The sequence below is a fragment of the Neomonachus schauinslandi genome, chromosome 12, assembly GCF_002201575.2.
Source record: "Neomonachus schauinslandi chromosome 12, ASM220157v2, whole genome shotgun sequence".
NCBI classification, from domain to species: Eukaryota; Metazoa; Chordata; class Mammalia; order Carnivora; family Phocidae; genus Neomonachus; species Neomonachus schauinslandi.
In genome coordinates this window covers 53,535,891-53,554,334 of record NC_058414.1, presented here as the reverse complement: position 1 = coordinate 53,554,334, position 18,444 = coordinate 53,535,891, and the positions used below count along the sequence as shown (strand labels likewise).

The 18,444-nt window shown below is 42.9% G+C and overlaps 1 protein-coding gene across 1 annotated transcript in view; it reads left to right on the top strand.

Annotated features, from left to right (window-relative positions):
* The window catches only part of RAPGEF5 (Rap guanine nucleotide exchange factor 5), a 225,725-nt gene that overhangs the window by 143,899 nt on the left and 63,382 nt on the right, over nt 1–18,444 (top strand). Inside the window, exons 13-14 of the mRNA XM_044920237.1 lie at nt 17,678–17,796; nt 18,249–18,337. Of these exons, the coding sequence (XP_044776172.1) occupies nt 17,678–17,796; nt 18,249–18,337 (208 nt within the window). The remainder of the gene's footprint in view (nt 1–17,677; nt 17,797–18,248; nt 18,338–18,444) is intronic.

The following is an 18,444-nucleotide window of genomic DNA, read 5'->3' as shown; positions in this document are numbered from 1 at the left end:
AGCCCCACCCCAGAAAAAAAAGGAGAAAGACCAATACTGTGCAACGATTTTTATTTTTGTCTTATTTTAACCAAGTCTCTCTTTTTTTTACCTTCTAATTTTGTTTGTTTGCCTCTCAAAGAGTTAGCAATATTTCATTGCATTTTAAATTCCTTTGATGTATTTTAATACCAACCTTCTATGGGTCTACAGTGAACCAGGAGTGACACAATCCCACCTTTCTCCCAGTCTGCTTTCAAACTGTGAAATGAGGTTTCTGAGATGGTTACGGCAGAGACCAAACGTGTACCTCTCTAAAAACACCAAGGAATGTACAAAACGTGAAAAAACAAGAGTATTTACTTACATTGCTTGTATCTCCTTGCCCCCATGCCATTTGATCTAGCAGTTGCTACGCTAACTAGGAATTTTTCATTCCCTAACTTGCATAAATGTTCAGGCTGCCTCTTATTACTTCTTTGCCCTCCCTGAAGTTACAAATGCATGCATGGGCGTGCACACATCTGTAAACACACATTTACATACACACAAAAGAGATTTGGAAAGAGCTACAGAGTTCCTTGACTTGAAGCCTTTCCGTTTTCCAAGCATATTATTTTATACTTTTTTTAAATTTTTTATTAAAAAATGTTTTATAGCTTTACTAAGGTATAATTGACAAGTAGAAACCATATATATTTAAAGTATACAATGGGATGATTTGATATATGTATACATTGTAAAGTGACTATCACAATGAAGCTAATTAACATATCCATACCTCACATAGTTACATGGGTGTGTGTGTGGTGAGAACATTTAAGATCTACTCTTAGCGAATTTCAAGTATTCACTACTTTTTTTTTTTTTCACTACTTTTTAAATTTGAAGAATACTTCTGCTGGGTCTATTCAGAGTCAAGAGCTAGCTTTTTCAAGTAACTTCAGTTTATAAATTAGGTTTTAATTTAATCAAGAAGTATTTTCAGGAGCGCCTGGGTGGCTCAGTCATTAAGCATCTGCCTTTGGCTCAGGTCATGATCCCAGGGTCCTGGGATCGGGCCCCGCATCGGGCTCCCTGCTCACCGGGAAGCCTGCTTCTCCCTCTCCTCCCCCTGCTTGTGTTCCTGCTCTCTCTATCTCTCTCTCTGTCAAATAAATAAATAAAATCTTTAAAAAAAAAAAAAGAAGTATTTTCAAACATGTGAATTTCCTACAAGAGGAATTTGGAAGGAGAAGACACAGCGATAGGAAACAGGGCTAGCTATCAAGTGCTGCTCTAAAAATCCATACTATCCTCTTGTTACTCAGATTTTAAAGGCTTCTATAAAACTGCTACTGTGAATTATTCAAACCCCAAGTGACAAGTATATCTGCAGACAGAATGTGGAAACTTAGTCTGAGTCATAATTTAGCATAGGTTATCATCCCATCTCTGGGCTGCTTGGGGAGAGTGTCAGGATATTTTCCCTGTAGAATAACTCTGCAAGTATGTCACACACACGCATACACATACATACACACACACACTTGAAATGATTTGAGAATACTTGGAAACTAGAAGGTATCTCTATTAACATTTATATTTGTCATTTTTGTAAAATCTCCTAGGAAGCAAGATTTCAGGTATTTTTTTAAATCTCAGGTAACCTATGTATTGTATTTTGACGGCCTTCAAGATAAAGCAATAGTGACAGGAACACGACAGGGATGTCCACTATCACCACTGCTATTCAACATAGTATTAGAAGTCCTAACCTCACCAATCAGACAACAAAAAGAAATAAAAGGCTTCCGAACCGGCAAAGAAGAAGTCAAACTCTCACTCTTTGCAGATGACATGATACCTTATGTGGAAAACCCAAAAGACTCCACCCTAAAACTGCTAGAACTCATATAGGAATTCAATAAAGTGGCAGGATATAAAATCAATGCACAGAAATTAGTTGCATTTCTATACATCAACAACAAGACAGAAGAAAGAGAAATTAAGGAATCGATCCCATTTACAACTGCACCCAAAACCATAAGATACCTAGGAATAAATCTAACCAAAGAGGCAAAGAATCTGTACCCAGAAAACTATAGAATACTCATGAAAGAAATTGAGGAAGACACAAAGAAATGTAAAAACGTTCCATGCTCACAGATTGGAAGAACAAACATTGTGAAAATGTCTGTGTTACCTAGAGCAATCTACACATTTAATGCAATCCCTATCAAAATCACCATCAACTTTTTTCAAAGAAATGGAACAAATAATCCTAAAATTTGTATGGAACCAGAAAAGACCCGGCATAGCCAGAGGAATGTTGAAAAGGAAAAGCAAAGCTGGTGGCATCACATTTCCGGACTTCCAGCTCTATTACAAAGCTGTCATCATCAAGACAGTATGGTACTGGCACAAAAACAGACACACAGATCAATGGAACAGAATAGAGAGCCCAGAAATGGACCCTCAACTCTACGGTCAACTAATCTTCAACAAAGCAGTAAAGAATGTCTAATGGAAAAAAGACAGTCTCTTCAGCAAATGGTGTTGGGAAAATGGGACAGCCACATGCAGAGCAATGAAACTGGACCATTTGCTTTTGCACAGCAAAGGAAACAGTCAACAAAACCAAAAGACAACTGACAGAATGGGAGAAGATATTTGCAAATGACAAATCAGATAGAGGGCTAGTATCCAAAATCTATAAAGAACTTAATCAAACTCAACACCCAAAGAAGAAATAATCCAGTCAAGAAATGGCAGAAGACATGAACAGACATTTCTGCAAAGAAGACATCCAAATGGCCAACAGACACATGAAAAAGTGTTCAACATCACTCGGAATCAGGGAAATCCAAATCAAAACCTCAATGAGATACGACTTCACACCGGTCAGAATGGCTAAAATTAACAAGTCAGGAAACGACAGATGTTGGCGGGGATGCGGAGAAAGGGGAACCCTCCTACACTGTTGGTGGGAATGCAAGCTGGTGCAGCCACTCTGGAAAACAGTATGGAGGTTCCTCAAAAAGTTGAAAATAGAACTACCCTACGATCCAGCAATTGCACTACTATTTACCCCAAAGATACAAATGTAGGGATCCGAAGGGGTACATGCACCCCAATGTTTATAGCAGCAATGTCCACAATAGCCAAACTATGGAAGAGCCTAGATGTCCATCGACAGGTGAATGGATAAAGAAGATGTGGTATATATATATATACAATGGAATATTATGCAGCCATCAATAAAATGAAATCTTGCCATTTGCAATGATGTGGATGTAACTAGAGGGTATTATGCTAAGCAAAATAAGTCAATCAGAGAAAGACAAGTATCATATGATCTCACTGATATGAGGAATTTGAGAAACAAGACAGAGGATCAGAGAGGAAGGGAGGGAACAATGAAACAAGATGAAACCAGAGAGGGAGTCAAACCACAAGAGACTCTTAATCTCAGGAAACAAACTGAGGGTTGCTGGAGTGGAGGGGGGTGGGAGGGATGGGGTGGCTGGGTGATGGACATTGGGGAGGGTATGTGCTATGGTGAGTGCTGTGAATTGTGTAAGACTGATGAATCACAGACCTGTACCCCTGAAACAAATAATACATTATATGTTACTAAAAACATACAGTTTTGTTTCAAAAAAAACCCCCAATACTGAGAGGTAGAAATAAGTGCTGTTCTCAGCACTAAAGTCATCTCAGCTTTTTGAGGTATGTCACAAACGTTTCAGTCTGCATGGATGCCATGGATTGATGGAATTCATATTTTTAGAATATTGACAATTTTTCTCCAGTGACCCCAGTCGTTGAATTTTTTCCCTTTCTTCTTCCACGTGTTAGGAAATGCTCACAGATCTAATTTAGAACTTGAAGCATCCTCCTATCTTCTGAATTACCTTCAAATAGACCTCTATCAGATCATGTATGTACAAGGCAATGCCCTCAATTGCCTTTGACCTAGACTTCTCAATTCCAGAGAAGCCTAGAGGTGAGTCTTGGTGATTCCCAGCTGATCCTTTGTATATTTCCTCGGGCCCACTAACTAGGGCGAGCGTATGTAACTCGTGAGTCTTAGCAGAATGAAATGACCATCGTATCTGGGACAGAAAATCAACAGAAGCCATCGTGTTCGGTGCCCTCACCCCACTGACCATGGTGACCTCACACCTTGTTTATTGCTGCTGGTGTTTTATCCTGTTTATGCTTTACATTTGCTAATGCTAAACACTGCTGACTACTCCTCACATTAACTAACTCTTGAAATTTTATTTTAAAAAATGTAAGAGTCAGAGACAACTGAAATTCATTCTCTCCCTTCTCTTAGATTTTCGCTTCTAGAAGTGTATGGTTTCTTGGCAAGTGAGACTTTGGGTTGAGAGGTGAGGTGGGCGCCAGAGAGAAACAACCCTGCATTCCCACGAGAGTGATCCATTTTCTTGATCCTGATCCCAGTTCTCTAGCAGAAGGCTTGCAGCCTTCTTTCCTCCAGGTTCAGTGAGCTCTGTAATTAACTTGCTGTGATGGCCTCTGGCTCTCTGTGGTGCTTACAGCACCATGGGAGTAGTTTTCAATGCAACTGAAAAAGTTTGAGGACATTATTTGTGTTTCTTTAAATATGGATAATGTTTAAACACACATACACATGAACAAAATTGTAGCAAGGCCCTGATACAAATTCAATTTGTAACATTTTGGTGTTAATATACCAAAATGGCCTGGCATACAGATGGATGGCATACAGGTACAATACAGTTTGTATGTTTTTATGCATCCATTTATTGAGGGCTTTCTCTATGTCTAGCACTCATAATTGGGTCAATAAGGTAGATATTATCCCATTTCACAGGCAGGAAAACTGATGCTGAGAGAGATTGGACAACCTTGTTAAGACCTCCCAGCTAGTAAGTGGCAAGTCTAAGATTTGAACCCAGGCAGATCTGTCTTCACCCTGATGACTGTCAGTTTAATTGGATTCAGGTCATAGGTTCTTTGAAGGGCTGTCATCATCTGAGTTTAAGTTTTGTGCTAAGAATTGATAATTACCAATGAAATAGAAATGGACCATACCTCTGGCATGGGGTCTGGTGGAAGGGAGGTTAGGAAGGTGTGTTGATCGTTAAATTATTTTACCTAGTCACTTGTGATAAAAGGGTAGTTGGGTGGGACTACGCTAGGCCTTTTGCAAACACAGTCTTTTTTAGTGCCTAAAAACCTTCTGAGAGGTATAATATCCTCATATTTCAAATGACAGTTTGGGATTTGGGGAGTACATTTCTTCTCCTGGAACACAGCCATTAAATGGTTGTAGGATTTTACTCTAGATAAGGCAAACCCTGTAACTTCTGTCCACTCAGGATAGTTTGAGGCCACCTCTGCAGCTGTGAACCCAGATTCTCTGTGAGGACAGGGCTCTCCCTGGATGAGAGTGCCTCAAGAAATCTCGGAGTCAGAATCAAGCGTCATTCCTGTGATGGGGGAGCTGAGTCCGTTCATCAGACTCTTTGCCTCCATCTGACTTTGGAGCAACTGGTTCCTAGCTACAGGTGGCCTAGGTCTTGTTCTTTGGTCCTGCAAACTTGTAGCTTGAATTTCTCCTTTCTGCCCTAACCTGCTCTCTGGACTGAGTCCCTCTGTAGCTGAACCTCAGACTCCTTACCTCTCCCAATCTCTCTGTCCTTGATCTTGGGCCATTCTGATGTATAATATCAGTGCATGCATCCATAATCCACCATGCTATTCATTCATTTAATAGGCACTGTTGTTCTGGACCGTGACAACAGCACAGAGAATGAAACAGAGTAAACCCCTGTTCTCATGTAGCTAATATCAGAGTAGAATTGTCCTGCCCCTTCTCCTCTCTATTCTCCCCTTCATCCTCACCCCCAAATCTGCTCTTCAACCACAAACTTTCATACTGAAACTAGAGGAGGACTTTCTGGGAAATATTTAGCAAAATCTAAGCTTTTTGGAATATTATGCAACCATCAAAAGGAATGAAATCTTGCCATTTGCAACGACGTGGATGGAACTGGAGGGTGTTATGCTGAGCGAAATAAGTCAAGCAGAGAAAGACACGTATCATATGACCTCACTGATATGAGGAATTCTTCATCTCAGGAAACAAACTGAGGGTTGCTGGAGTGGTGGGGTTGGGAGGGATGGGGTGGGCTGGGTGATAGACACTGGGGAGGGTATGTGCTATGGTGAGCGCTGTGAATTGTGTAAGACTGTTGAATCACAGACCTGTACCTCTGAAAGGTGAGGTCCATGAGAGACTGTGGACTCTGAAAAACAAACTGAGGGTTCTAGAGGGGAGAGGGGTGGGGGGATGGGTTAGCCTGGTGATGGGAATTAAAGAGGGCACGTACTGTATGGGGATTAACATAACAATAAAAAAAAGAGAATATGTAAAAAAAAAAAAAGGGCACGTACTGAATGGAGCACTGGGTGTTATATGCAAACAATGAATCATGGAACACTACATCAAAAACTAGTGATGTAATGTAAGGTGATTAACATAACGTAATAAAAAAAAACTAAGGTTTTATGGTAAAAATGACATGTATATGATTTAACAACTCTGAAGGGTCACATGGGGAGTATCGGGTATGATGCATGTTGTGGGACCTGAATTGCAGTAAACTGATATAGGAAGACTGTTAAGACACAGAAGCATGCAGGAATTAGATTAAGTCAGTTGGGTATTACTGACATGCCCTACTCGAAAGAGGCTAGATCTTTGAGTTGCTTTCCTGAAACAAGATGCTGGACTCCATGACACGTGTGGGGGCATCTCCATTAATGGTGAGTTGACCCCAGCTTCCCTGGGAACAGAAAAGCCGTTGTGCTGCATCATCTGCATCTACATCCTTTCCTCCATTTCCGCTTCTCCGCTCTGTGCTGCTAGCCGGGTGAGTCCTGACTCCTGAGGACTGTATCATCCGCGCTTTCTTGCCTGCCACCTCCAAAGGGGACCTGGCCAGGGGAAGCTAGACATCAAGAGTGTAGGAGAAGAGGAAGGTCAGGTGTTTGTGGTTCTCACCTCTGTCCTACTCCTTCCTGCAGTTCTGAGCAGGACCACACCCCTCTGTGAGGGCAGATCCTCCCTGGGAGCTCCTCACTTACCTCTCCAGCTCCCACTGGGATCTAGCACTCACTCTTGTCCTCTTGCCCTTCAAGCCCCAGGGTGGATAAAATCTCCCTCAAGGCTGGTTATGTCACCATTTTTTGGTTAATTTCCTCCAAGCTACCGGCACTTCTGTAAGTAGTCCCTTCATTAAATACTTCCAGAACTCTAGCTGAGTGTGCCTTTCTCTTTTTTTTTTCCCCCAGAATAGTCAATCAGGCTAATACAGCATATTGCAATATACTTGGGATAAGAAGATATTGACTTTATATTTCAAGATATTTCAGTCTCTTCCCATTTCTTCTGCTCTTATTCAGTAGGTTTACTTGCTGAAATTGGCGGATCAAAGTCCTAGGCTTGCCCTAATATTAGGATTCTTGACAGCTTGTTTTATAGCATAATAATTGCTAGAGGCAATGAAATTTAATAAATATGGTTCTTCTCTAGCATCCAGAGCTTTCCATCCAGACATGTTTACCGGTTTCCTGTGGGAGTTTAGTCACATTCATGAACAACTTTGTGTTAGCTTTTATACCTGTGGAAGTCAGACTGTACCTAGATTTTGTGAGTTTGGGGATGATGAATCCTATTAGTTCCATTTAGGCTTTCGATTGAGTTATTAATCTTAATATGTGTGGGATTGAAAAAAGGAACGAATTATCATTATTTAAATACTCTTTCTGCCTAGATTAGCTTCTGCCAAGATGTAATTGTCAGGTCAGCACTCTGGTCCTGTAAATCCAAGCCACCACTCATCTTGACACACATCTGCTTACTTAATCTTTCTCTTAGTGTATTCTGTTAATCAGCTCTGTCTTGCCAGCAATATTCTTTTGACCTTTTTTTGTTGTTGTTGTTATTCTGTTTACTTTTTTTCCAAGAGAAAAAAGAATCATGAGATACATTGTCAGCAAATCTATGAAGGTTGTTTTCAGATAAAATTGTTTTTGGCTGGGGAGATTTTTTTTTCAGATAGGTATTTTAATTTTGCTGTACCCACATTTACGGTACAAGAATAGATGTGGGCATTGGTGGTTTGGTTTTCTAAGCTCTATGTGAATTTCCGTAGTACAAGATGAGAGGAGATACTGCTAAATCACATGCATCTCTCCTATTTAGGAGAGCCTATATTTTGGGCTTCTGTGAGAAAAGTGAAGTCAAAACAGCTGAATTTTTGTAGAATCGTAATGCTGGAAAAGATACCAGGGTCATCTTGCCTGGCCCCTACTCTCCCTGAAGAACCATCTTCCCTTCTTCCATAATATTATTGACAGGCTCTGCCCCAGCTCAAGGGAGAGCTCATCCCACTTCTGTTGTTAATACTTCCTTAAATTGAAACACAATCAGCCTCTTTTATCTAGCCACCCTTTAATGGTAGGTCACCTTTCTAGAACATCATGAGTAATCCCGTGGCTCTTTCTCCCACAGGAAGGGTAGGGTAGCTCAGAGAATGGAAATTACCTACCAGGGCTTCATTCGCCCAAGCTTTTCTTTCTTAGACATTTCAGCTGCATGAACTGTACCTCACAGGGCATGTTTCTCAGAACCCCTTGTGACTCCTTGGTGTAGGGCCCCGTGTACCCCAGTCAGCAAACTTCTGTGCCCACAGGCTTATCACAGCCCAGTTTTGGTTTGGTTTGCGTTTTTCTTTTTATTCTTTCTATTTTTTATTTTCTGAGGTAAAATGCACATTTTAGAGTGTGTAATTCAGTATCTGCCCAAGGCAGCTAATGCACTGGAAGTCCACCAGCCTTAACCTGCATGTCTCTGTGTACCCATGTTGTGTGGGCACAGGTGCCCAGAGTCTCACTCTTCTGATCCCTGCCATGTTTAACTCTATTCCGGCTAGCACTTCATTTTTCCTTTGCTGGTTCTTGAGCTCTGCCCTTGCCTGAGCTGGTTTAGTTGTGGTCTTGATACTATGCTCAGCCCTTTTCAACCCTCTTCTCTTTTTAGTCCCTTGATGGCTTTTCCAAATCACATGGGCCATCTAGAACTGAAAACTGGCTGCCCTAGTAGTTTTGAGCCTCACCATGACTTAGACACGCCTGTTATCTGACCCCCAAGCAGATTGGCCTGCTTTGGCTAGCAGGACCAGGGTAAACCAAGTCTAGAATGTACATTATTGACCATCTTTAGGGCAACATCTGTGGTTCTGGTTAAGAGCTCTCTTGTTGAGACTGTCTGGGTTCAGCTTTACCACACCCTCGCCCTGTGATCTTTCTTGGCTAAGTTACTTTATCAAATGGGGTTTTAATAGTATTTACCTGATAGAATTGTTGTTAATGATAAGATAATGGATGTGCAGCTCTTAGCTTTGCCTGATGTATGGTAAACCCTCAATAAATGCTTGTTGTCGTACATTTATCTGCGTGGGTCTTGGCTTGGTCCCTCCTTATCACCCTTCCTAGTGGATCTGTTTGTTGCATATGGCAGTGCTCTTTCCTTATTTCTTGAGTTGTGGTTACCTCCGTTCCCATGATACTAGCTTCCATTGGTCCAGTCATTAATAATTGTATGATTTTTATACTTCACAAAATATCGATAATGTATTCTCTTAGATAGGGGCCAAGTCTTGGAGCTACCTTGCAGTGATTTTCACATTAACCACCCTCAGGCCAAGACCCTGAACTAGAACAGGTCATTTTGATCCAATCTGTAACCCGTTGCCTATATTTATCCTTGTCCAGTTGGATGAGCATGCCAGCTCTTCTTTTCAGTTTACCTGATCTGAGTGCCTCACCCAAATTGATGGTCAAGATGCAGAACTGCACAAGCCAGTGTCATCCACCACCAGAGTAATTTGATGACCCTCCCTTAGGAAGAGCACCTCTCAGCAAAATGTCCTCTATAGCAGCACCATCAGACTTCACAACTTGAAATGGATTCTTCGAGATTTCAGGTGTTGTTCTCTAAGCCTCCACTCTAAAATATGCTTTTATCCTTTCATCTTTTGGTTTATTTATTCATGCAGTGTTCTTTGAGTATCTGTGAAGTATTAAGACCTCATTGGGAATTCAAAGTTGAAGATTTGGTACCTGCCCCCAGTAGAGCTTTTGCTTTGTGCTTCTCCAAGTGCTGAGTCACAAGGAGTCATGTGGTACCGTGGGGTCACAGAGAAGGGCCAGCCAAATCAGACTGGAGGCAAAGGGAGGGGTGTTCCTGGAGGCAGCAATTCTTTTTTTTTTTTTTTTTTTAAAGATTTTATTTATTTGACAGAGAGAGACACAGCGAGAGAGGGAACACAAGCAAGGGGAGTGGGAGAGGGAGAAGCAGGCTTCCCGATATGGGGCTCGATCCCAGGACCCTGGGAATCATGACCCGAGCCGAAGGCAGACGCTCAAAGACTGAGCCACCCAGGCGCCCCTGGAGGCAGCAATTCTTGAAGTGAACTTTGTGGAACAAAAAAAGGTTAGACCAAGAAGGTCATGAGATGAAAGGAATCATAACAAGCTATTGGCTCCAGGTCTTAGTCCATTCGGGCTGCCTTCACAGAACACCACAGAATGAGTGGCTTATAAATGACAATGATTTATTTGTCACAGTTGTGGAGGCTAGACGTCCAAGATCAAGGCGCTGGCAGATCCAGCGTCTGATGAGAGATTGCTTTCTGGTTCATAGACCACCATCATTTTACTGTGTCCTCACGAGGTAGGAGAGGTGAGGGAACTTTCTGGGGGCTCTTCCATAAGGGCACCAGTCCCATTCATGAGGGCTCCACCTTTATGACCTAATCACCTCCCAAAGGTCCCACCTCCAGACACCATCACACTAGGGATCAGGTTTCAACCTAGGAATTTCTGGAGGGGGGCACATTCAGTCTATAGCAAATGCTTTCTCATAAGTAAGTTAGCATCTTCAGGTACTGTTTTCATAAACTTGAGGGAAAACAGCTTTGCAACTTGTGCAACTTGTGAACAACACGGCATCAAGCTAGGTGATTCTTTGTGTTCTCCATTTGAAGGGTTCTCTGGTGCTGCCTACTTCAGACGGGTTTGATGATGGAGCACGAGGCCATGTGAGGTTGCTGAAAATCCCAGTTGGGGCTGAGCAGGAGAGGGAGAGTAGAGGGTACAAAATACACATCTTGCCCAGTTCACAATTTAGCCCACAGTTCAATCTGTTCATGTCACCCCCTTTTTATATGCCCTAGACTGAGGGACAATACCATTTAGTGAATGCCTTCCTAGTGTTGTGTTAGTCACATGGCTTCTTATATATTAGTTATATGGGACCTTGGTTTGGTAGATGGAATAAATAATTATAACATGCAAGTTCAAAACACAATTAGCTCTTATGATGAGCATTGTAATAGGCAAGTGACTAAGTGAAGGGTGAGGGAAGCCTCGCAGTGAGAATAACCTTTGAGCCTTGCAACATGGCATTCTGCCTTTTAGAGGCAATTCACTCCCTCTCTTGCTTGTTCATTAATTTGTAAGTACAGTAAACCTTTATCAAGTGAATATCATGTACCCTGAGCTGTGTGTTAGAAAGAGAAATAGAAGTCACAGTCCCTGCCCTCAAGATGTCATCATTTAATGGAGAAGACGGAGAACAAATGAATAGAGGTCACTATGATGGGCATCATGACCGGGTTCTTTGGGCATCTTGTCTGGTTGGAGGCTGTTAGGGGCAGGACTTGCAAAGAAGTTTTCTTAGAGGAGATGATAAGTAAAAGTTCCATCGTATGGAATGGTTTGCACTTCTTGGTGTTCGTAGACTTGAGTGAGACTGAGGACTCTGGACTCTGCCTAGAAAATGTGCTTACACATAAAAATTTTAGATACTTTCAGAGGGTTCTCTGAGTCCCTAAATCCCATCCATGAACCCCCAGTGAAGCGCTCTTGTAAGAGTTCATGCTCATAAAGCAGCAGAGACACGATGCCGTAGAGAATATCAATGGATGCTTTATGTGAGTATTTGAGAGAGGAATATTTTCCATTATCTGTGATAATGGAAAAATCAAGCAAGTAGTTGTGACAATTCCAGCAGGCCTGAGAAATCCCTTAGTAATCACTTTTTCTTGCTAGTGCTGGTGGTAAGTGAAAATATAAATACAGTCAGAAACTTGGTTCAGGATAATGCAAGTTAAGACCTGCTAAACTACGAGCATCAATTCTTAACCTTATTTTTAAAAAATCAATAGTTTTATTATTTACTAGGTATTTTCATCCTAAAAATAAATGTCTTTCATGTGAATAAATGAGAGAAAAAAAGGTTGATTTAGAAGTAAAAAAAGCTGATCATGATCACTGAAGTAAGTCAAAGGCACTGGTTCTATAACTCATTCAGAATTGACAGGCAAGATAGCAATATAGCCAGAAAGAGGAAATAAATCAGAGCTACCTGCCCAAAGAATGGAACAAAGATGAGGAGCAGGGACAACTTGAAAACCCTCCTTTGTTTTCATGATCCTGATGGGTTCTGTTCAGTGGTCCTATAATTCTGTGATCCATCAGCCTTCCCTGTTGGCATTTATTACACACACACACGCGCACGCACCATTTTAGCTGAGGACACCTGTTCGCTTTTGCATTTCCCCTCCTTCCCCACCTCTGCATTTATCCCAAATCACATCCCATAGGCAAAGCTGTGAAGACTCCATCTGGCCCAGTTGTTGGAGTTTCTCATTCTTCCCACCATCCCTTCAGGAGAGCAGGGAAAGAACTGGTTTCTGCAGATCTGGAGGCTCATGTGTGTTTTGGGAAGAGATGGGAATTTTCACTGAACATGTACAAAGCAGGGCTGAACACCACAAGTAAAGGCATGAGGGAGTGTGGTGCCTTCTGGGAATACACCCTGTGCCCCTCGTCACCTCCCATGTCATTGTCACACCTGCAGAAGCCCCTTCTCTCCTGAGGCCTGTGCTACCTGCTCAGGTCATCTTTCCTTCCCTCCAGATGTTCTTCTACTTATCTCAGTAGCTTTATTATCTATCTCCTACTTTACCATACGTTGAGCCCTGTTCCCTGCAGTCACTTTCAGGAACATTCCTTTGTATGACTCTTTCATCACCCAGACAAGGAAATGCTGTTTTGTTTTGTTTTTTTAATCCTTGCCTCCAGTGACCACCATCTCCACACCACTCCATACCTATGGCCAGGCAGCATCCTCTAACTCTTGTCAGTGTCCTCTAGCCAGAGGCCACCAGGGACACACCTGTAGTTGGACGAGCTGGGTTTGTTGCCTCTTGCTGAGGGGGAGACCTCACACTATGGGGAGCCATGGGGCAGATCAGAATGAGAGGGTGCTAGGAGAAAGGACCGATAGGACTTGGGTTTGTGTCCAGTGATTTGGGGGTGGGTTTACAGAAGCAGGGCTTTGCTGTCAGGAAATGGGGTAACTCCAACTGGATATCTTGAGTCTTACCTACAGGGAAGACAGACTAGAGCCAAACCGAAGTGGTAATTGGGAAAGAAGCAGCAGTTGCTCATTATCTGGGCTTTTGGGTATTTTCTGGCTTGGCCAATGTGCGTGCTTTGTCTGTGTTCAGGTGTGATTACTGTGTGGCCATGTGTTTATCTTGTTCCATCACAGTCACAGATTGGCCTTGTCTGATGTCAATTTTCCGCACAGTCACTGATGCTCACAGGAGAAGCCCCAGCCTAGCTGTGAGTGCCAGGCCAGCTCCTGAATATCGGGGCTGCTCTTGTCTTTCTCAGTCTTCACCACTCTGAACTGCTCCACTTCACGTATTTGCCTCCTTGATCAAAGCTTCCACCTGCTTCCTCGTCCACCCCCTGCCTGCTCCCTTAGCTCCTGTGGGGACTTAGCCTCAGCCGTTCCGTGTTTTCCCAGTTTATCAATGCCTTTCTTGGCTCACTGCTCTCCCTAGCCAGGCAGAAACTATGTGGTGATGAGCTGCGTTCATGGTATGCTGATAACCACCCAGAAGCCCTGCCCTTGTCACCTCCTGTTGTTTCCTTTGCCAGCCCCTTCCTCTGGGTGGGCCCCATCATTCACTGTTCCCCTCTAAGATTTGTGAGCCCTTCAGCAGAAAGGCATATAACCATCAACATGTGTTTCTACCCTCAGCAGTCCACAAAGCTGCCTAGCAATGCTCTTTTTCATAACTTGTTTATCCCCTCTTATATCCCTGGAAGCCATGTGTCCACCAACTTCACCCTGAACCCTCTCCTTCCAGAAGGTATTCTCAATTCCCCCTCTACTAAGAAGATAGAAGCCACCTCATATGCTCTACTGTGGCTTCCTTATTTTCCATACTTTATTTTTTTTCTAAGTCTCCACCCATCCTCCTTCCCTTGAACCTCTCTGAGGGAAAGAAATATTCATCCTTTCTTAGCCTGCCCCCTCCACTGTGTTCCTGATCTTGTCCCCTCTTCTCAGCATCTGCCTTCCCCAGCCCCACAGCCTCTGTAGTGTGGCCCTTTCCTTTCACAATGCAGTTCCAGGAAGTGAGCTTCTCTTTGGACTCCCTCCTCATTCAGTTGCACCTTAGCCCTTCTCTTCTCACTCCCGGACCAAAGTGATCTCGTCATCGATTTTTCTTAGACGTAGTCTTTGTAAACTGTACGGCATCTGACCAGCGTTTTCCTTGAATCTCTTGAGACCATGCTCTCCAGATTCTCCTGGCTCATCTTGGTTTTACTTCTTCATCATCTCAAGACTCTGACCCTCTTCCTATTCCCCAGCTTTCTGTGGGTTTTTTCCTTCCCCTATTCCCATCTTTATAGTTCCCTTTCTCTCCTATTCCCTCTTAACAATCTCAACCACTCCCAGAACTTGAATAATTCACAAATTTGTCTCTGCCCTTGACCTCTGTTGGAAGCCTAGTTCATTATTTCTAACTGCCTGCTAAGTATCTATAGCATGATATATTATTGGTACTAAAACATCACTTGTCTGAAACTAGATTCATTAGTCTCACCAGAACCAGAGTCTCTGTATAGTTTTTGTCCCATTTCATGGCATTCCTATTCTCTGTCACTTACAGCTGTCTTGACTATCAAATCCCATGCGTTCTACCTTTGCATTGTCTCTCGCATTTGACCTCATCTTAGGGTGCTTGCCAAGTTATAGTTACGTTGTTAGGGAGCCTATTAACTTGTTAGTTAGGGGCAAGGGACTTGTCTTACTCATCTCTGCTTGTTCCTCTGTATCCAGCACAGTGCCATACCCATAAGACACCATCACTGTTTGTTGAGTGAATGACTATAAATTAAGCATTTTAATGCTTTACTTGCCCTTCATGAACTATTTGTGATTGAACAATTTTCCATCATTAGACCTCTAAATACTTTTATTCTTCAAGCAAGCACCAGAACAAAGTTTCCTACTCAGAACCTCAACCATGGTACTTCTGCTCTTTTTCAGGAAGAGCAATTAGGTAAGCATGCATGGGTCATGAGGCATTCATATTCCCTTCCTTTTTGAAAGTCAGATAGGATACCTAGGATTATTATGTTTTCATGGCAATTTTAGATAACTTACATCTCCCTTTATACATTGATTTTTCTGCTTTCTCTTTTCTTTATTTTTTAACAGGTTTTCAAAATGGAAACTATCACTATGACATAAGATGCTATTGATAGTACATCAATATGATTCAGCTGTTTCCCTGCCCAGCAGAGTGTGGCTGCTCTCTGCATAGCCCTGTAATACATATTAGTTACACAGACGTTAGCGAAGCCCTTCCCATCCATATGTATGTGCGTGGCCCTTGGCAGTTAATAATGCCATATATCACGTGCATGTAGAATGTAAAATGTACTTCACAATGACAGCAGGCTCATAGAAAATGAATATTGGCTTATGATGAGAGGAAAACCAGGGAAAGATTTTTGTCCTTTCAAATCCACTGTTGAGTGAATTATTTGTTTCTGTGTCTCAGTATCCCAAACCCACATTTTGCCTTTTTTTTGGGGGGGGGGGGTCACTATATGCCCCTCTCTCCAGCCACCTTATTTCACTTCAACTACATGGATAACAACAGAACCTCTTTGGAGAAATGAAAGATAGCAATTACACATTGGTATTCATGTTACAGGAGTCACGCTGCCGTCCTCAGGGAGTTGAACAATGAATATCCAACATTAATTGCCACAGTAACTGAGCTTCTGACCTTGCTGAAATGTAATACACCCATTTTACATAGTAAAATTATTTGCCACTAAAAGATTTTTTAAATTATCATAAAATTATATTGCTGTTTAGAGTTACCAATAATTTTTATTTTTGTCTCTACATTTTCTTGGGAATCAGGACATCAGCAGTTGCAATCATAATTTTATCACCGATTTGGCTGACAATTATGGCAAGATTAGTGCCTTTGTATTCTTAGGAAGGGTGAATAAAATGCATTGCCATCCCTGGTAGATCTATAGAACTGATTAATAAGGTACAGTGGACATAGTACATTTTACCCATTGGGGAGAAAAATATTCTTTTTTTTTTTTTCTTTAATGCTTGCTCCTAATTATAGGTTGGATTTTCTGCCAGTGGCAGAAACATGCTAGGAACTCTAGGGCATGTTTCCCTTTTGAAAGAAGTGATATCATTTTTCAGGTGAAGCCTACCGACTATCAACTTTTCTTGCTTTCATCTTTTGCTCAAATCCTCAGAAATACAGAAGCTAGCTTTTCTTACGTGGATTTTACAGTTCTTTTTTCCTGGGCTACCTCACCCTTCCCGGGTGTCACACACTGGGAGAATTTCACACTATATATATACTCTGGAAGTGTTCATCACTCAGGGCCAGCCTCCACACTGCTGGGTCAGCATTGAGCCGGACTCCGACAGAGCCTAGTCAGCGGGCCACGGTGGCTCTGGGCTGTGGAAGCTGTGTGTGCAGAAATGAATGATTGTTCAGCCTTCTCTCCTTTTTAAAAGGGACTGAGGTGAAGAAAGTCAGTGCACTCACCCGTGACATGCGAATTTCAGCCTAGATGAGATTCTAACTAGAGATCCATTTTTGCTTGTATTCCAGCAAAACTAGCACAGGATAAATTTGAAGGCCATCTTACATCTGGGGGGAAAAAATGAACCGAGTGATAGAATGGGTAATTTTTTGCCCACCTTTTAAAGTAGGGCTGTGAGGTAAATGAGTATGTGTCTACCCTAACTACTTAATATAGCTTGCTCATTGTTTTAGTGTTTAAGTCGTTTATGACTTTGCAGTTTTAAGCATTGATAAGATAAAAGAGAATACATATGCAATTAGTATGTTGTGTCTTTTGAAACTTTGAACTTCTGATTTCTTACTTCAGATCATTCAGGTAGTTTTAAAAGCGAGCTCTCTGAATCCTAGCCCCACTTTATTTATATTCTCCCATTTCCTTTACAGTACTTATGTCTCCCTAACATTTGTCTGTGTCTGTAGAATTTGAGCCGGGACACTCGACCATTAGGGGGAGATTCTTGCCCGGACTCCTCATTTTTTTCAGGATCTTTAAAGAAATCCTGGTGGAAAGCAACTTGAGAAAACGCAGCTTCAGTTTAGCCCCTGCTTGGGGGTTGGGGTTTGTTTGTTTTTGTTTTTGTTTGCAGGTTTGTTTAATTTCCTCTCCCCTTTTCGTCCCCTCCATCACGGCCCTCCCCTCCGTCCACCGAAAGCAGGATGATGAGGTGAGGACGGTTCAGGTGAAGGAGCAAGAGCACAACGTCCTGGTGCTGAAGAGGGTGCAGTGCTGTGGGCCGGCCCCCCCGGCCGGCACCGCCGACAGTGATTGGAGGTGAGTTCGCACGGAGGCTCGCGCTCCTCTTTTCTCGGCCCTGCCTGCCTCCCCTTCTCTCGCTCCATCTCACTCGCTCCCGCTGCCTCCCGTCCCTCCCTCCCCCTCTTCTCCCCGCCTCTCGCCTCTCGCGCGTCCTAGCTGCCTGCAGAGCTCTTGGCAGCCAGATGGACTCAGTTCCCGGCGAAAGGACAGAGATGGCAAGATCTTTTAGCTCTTAGGGGATGCCTTTGTTAGTGGCCGTTCACAATGGGCAGCTCCCGGCTGAGGGTCTTTGACCCTCAGCTAGAGAGGAAGGAGTCCGCAACGCTCTCCGACCGAGAGCTGCCCTTGCCTACCTTCGATGTGCCTTATTTCAAGTACATTGATGAGGAGGATGAGGACGATGAATGGAGCAGCCGCTCGCAGTCTTCCACCGAAGATGACTCGGTGGACTCTCTGCTCTCTGACAGATACGTGGTCGTGTCCGGGACCCCCGAGAAGATTTTGGAGCACCTTTTGAATGACTTGCACCTGGAAGAAGTCCAGGACAAAGAAACAGGTAAGGCACGGGGGGACGGGGGGTGTCTCCAGCTTCCAGACCCACAGCTGCGCCTGCCCTTGTCAGCAGGGGCAAGACTCCCGCTGTAGCCGAAACCAGCATGGGCA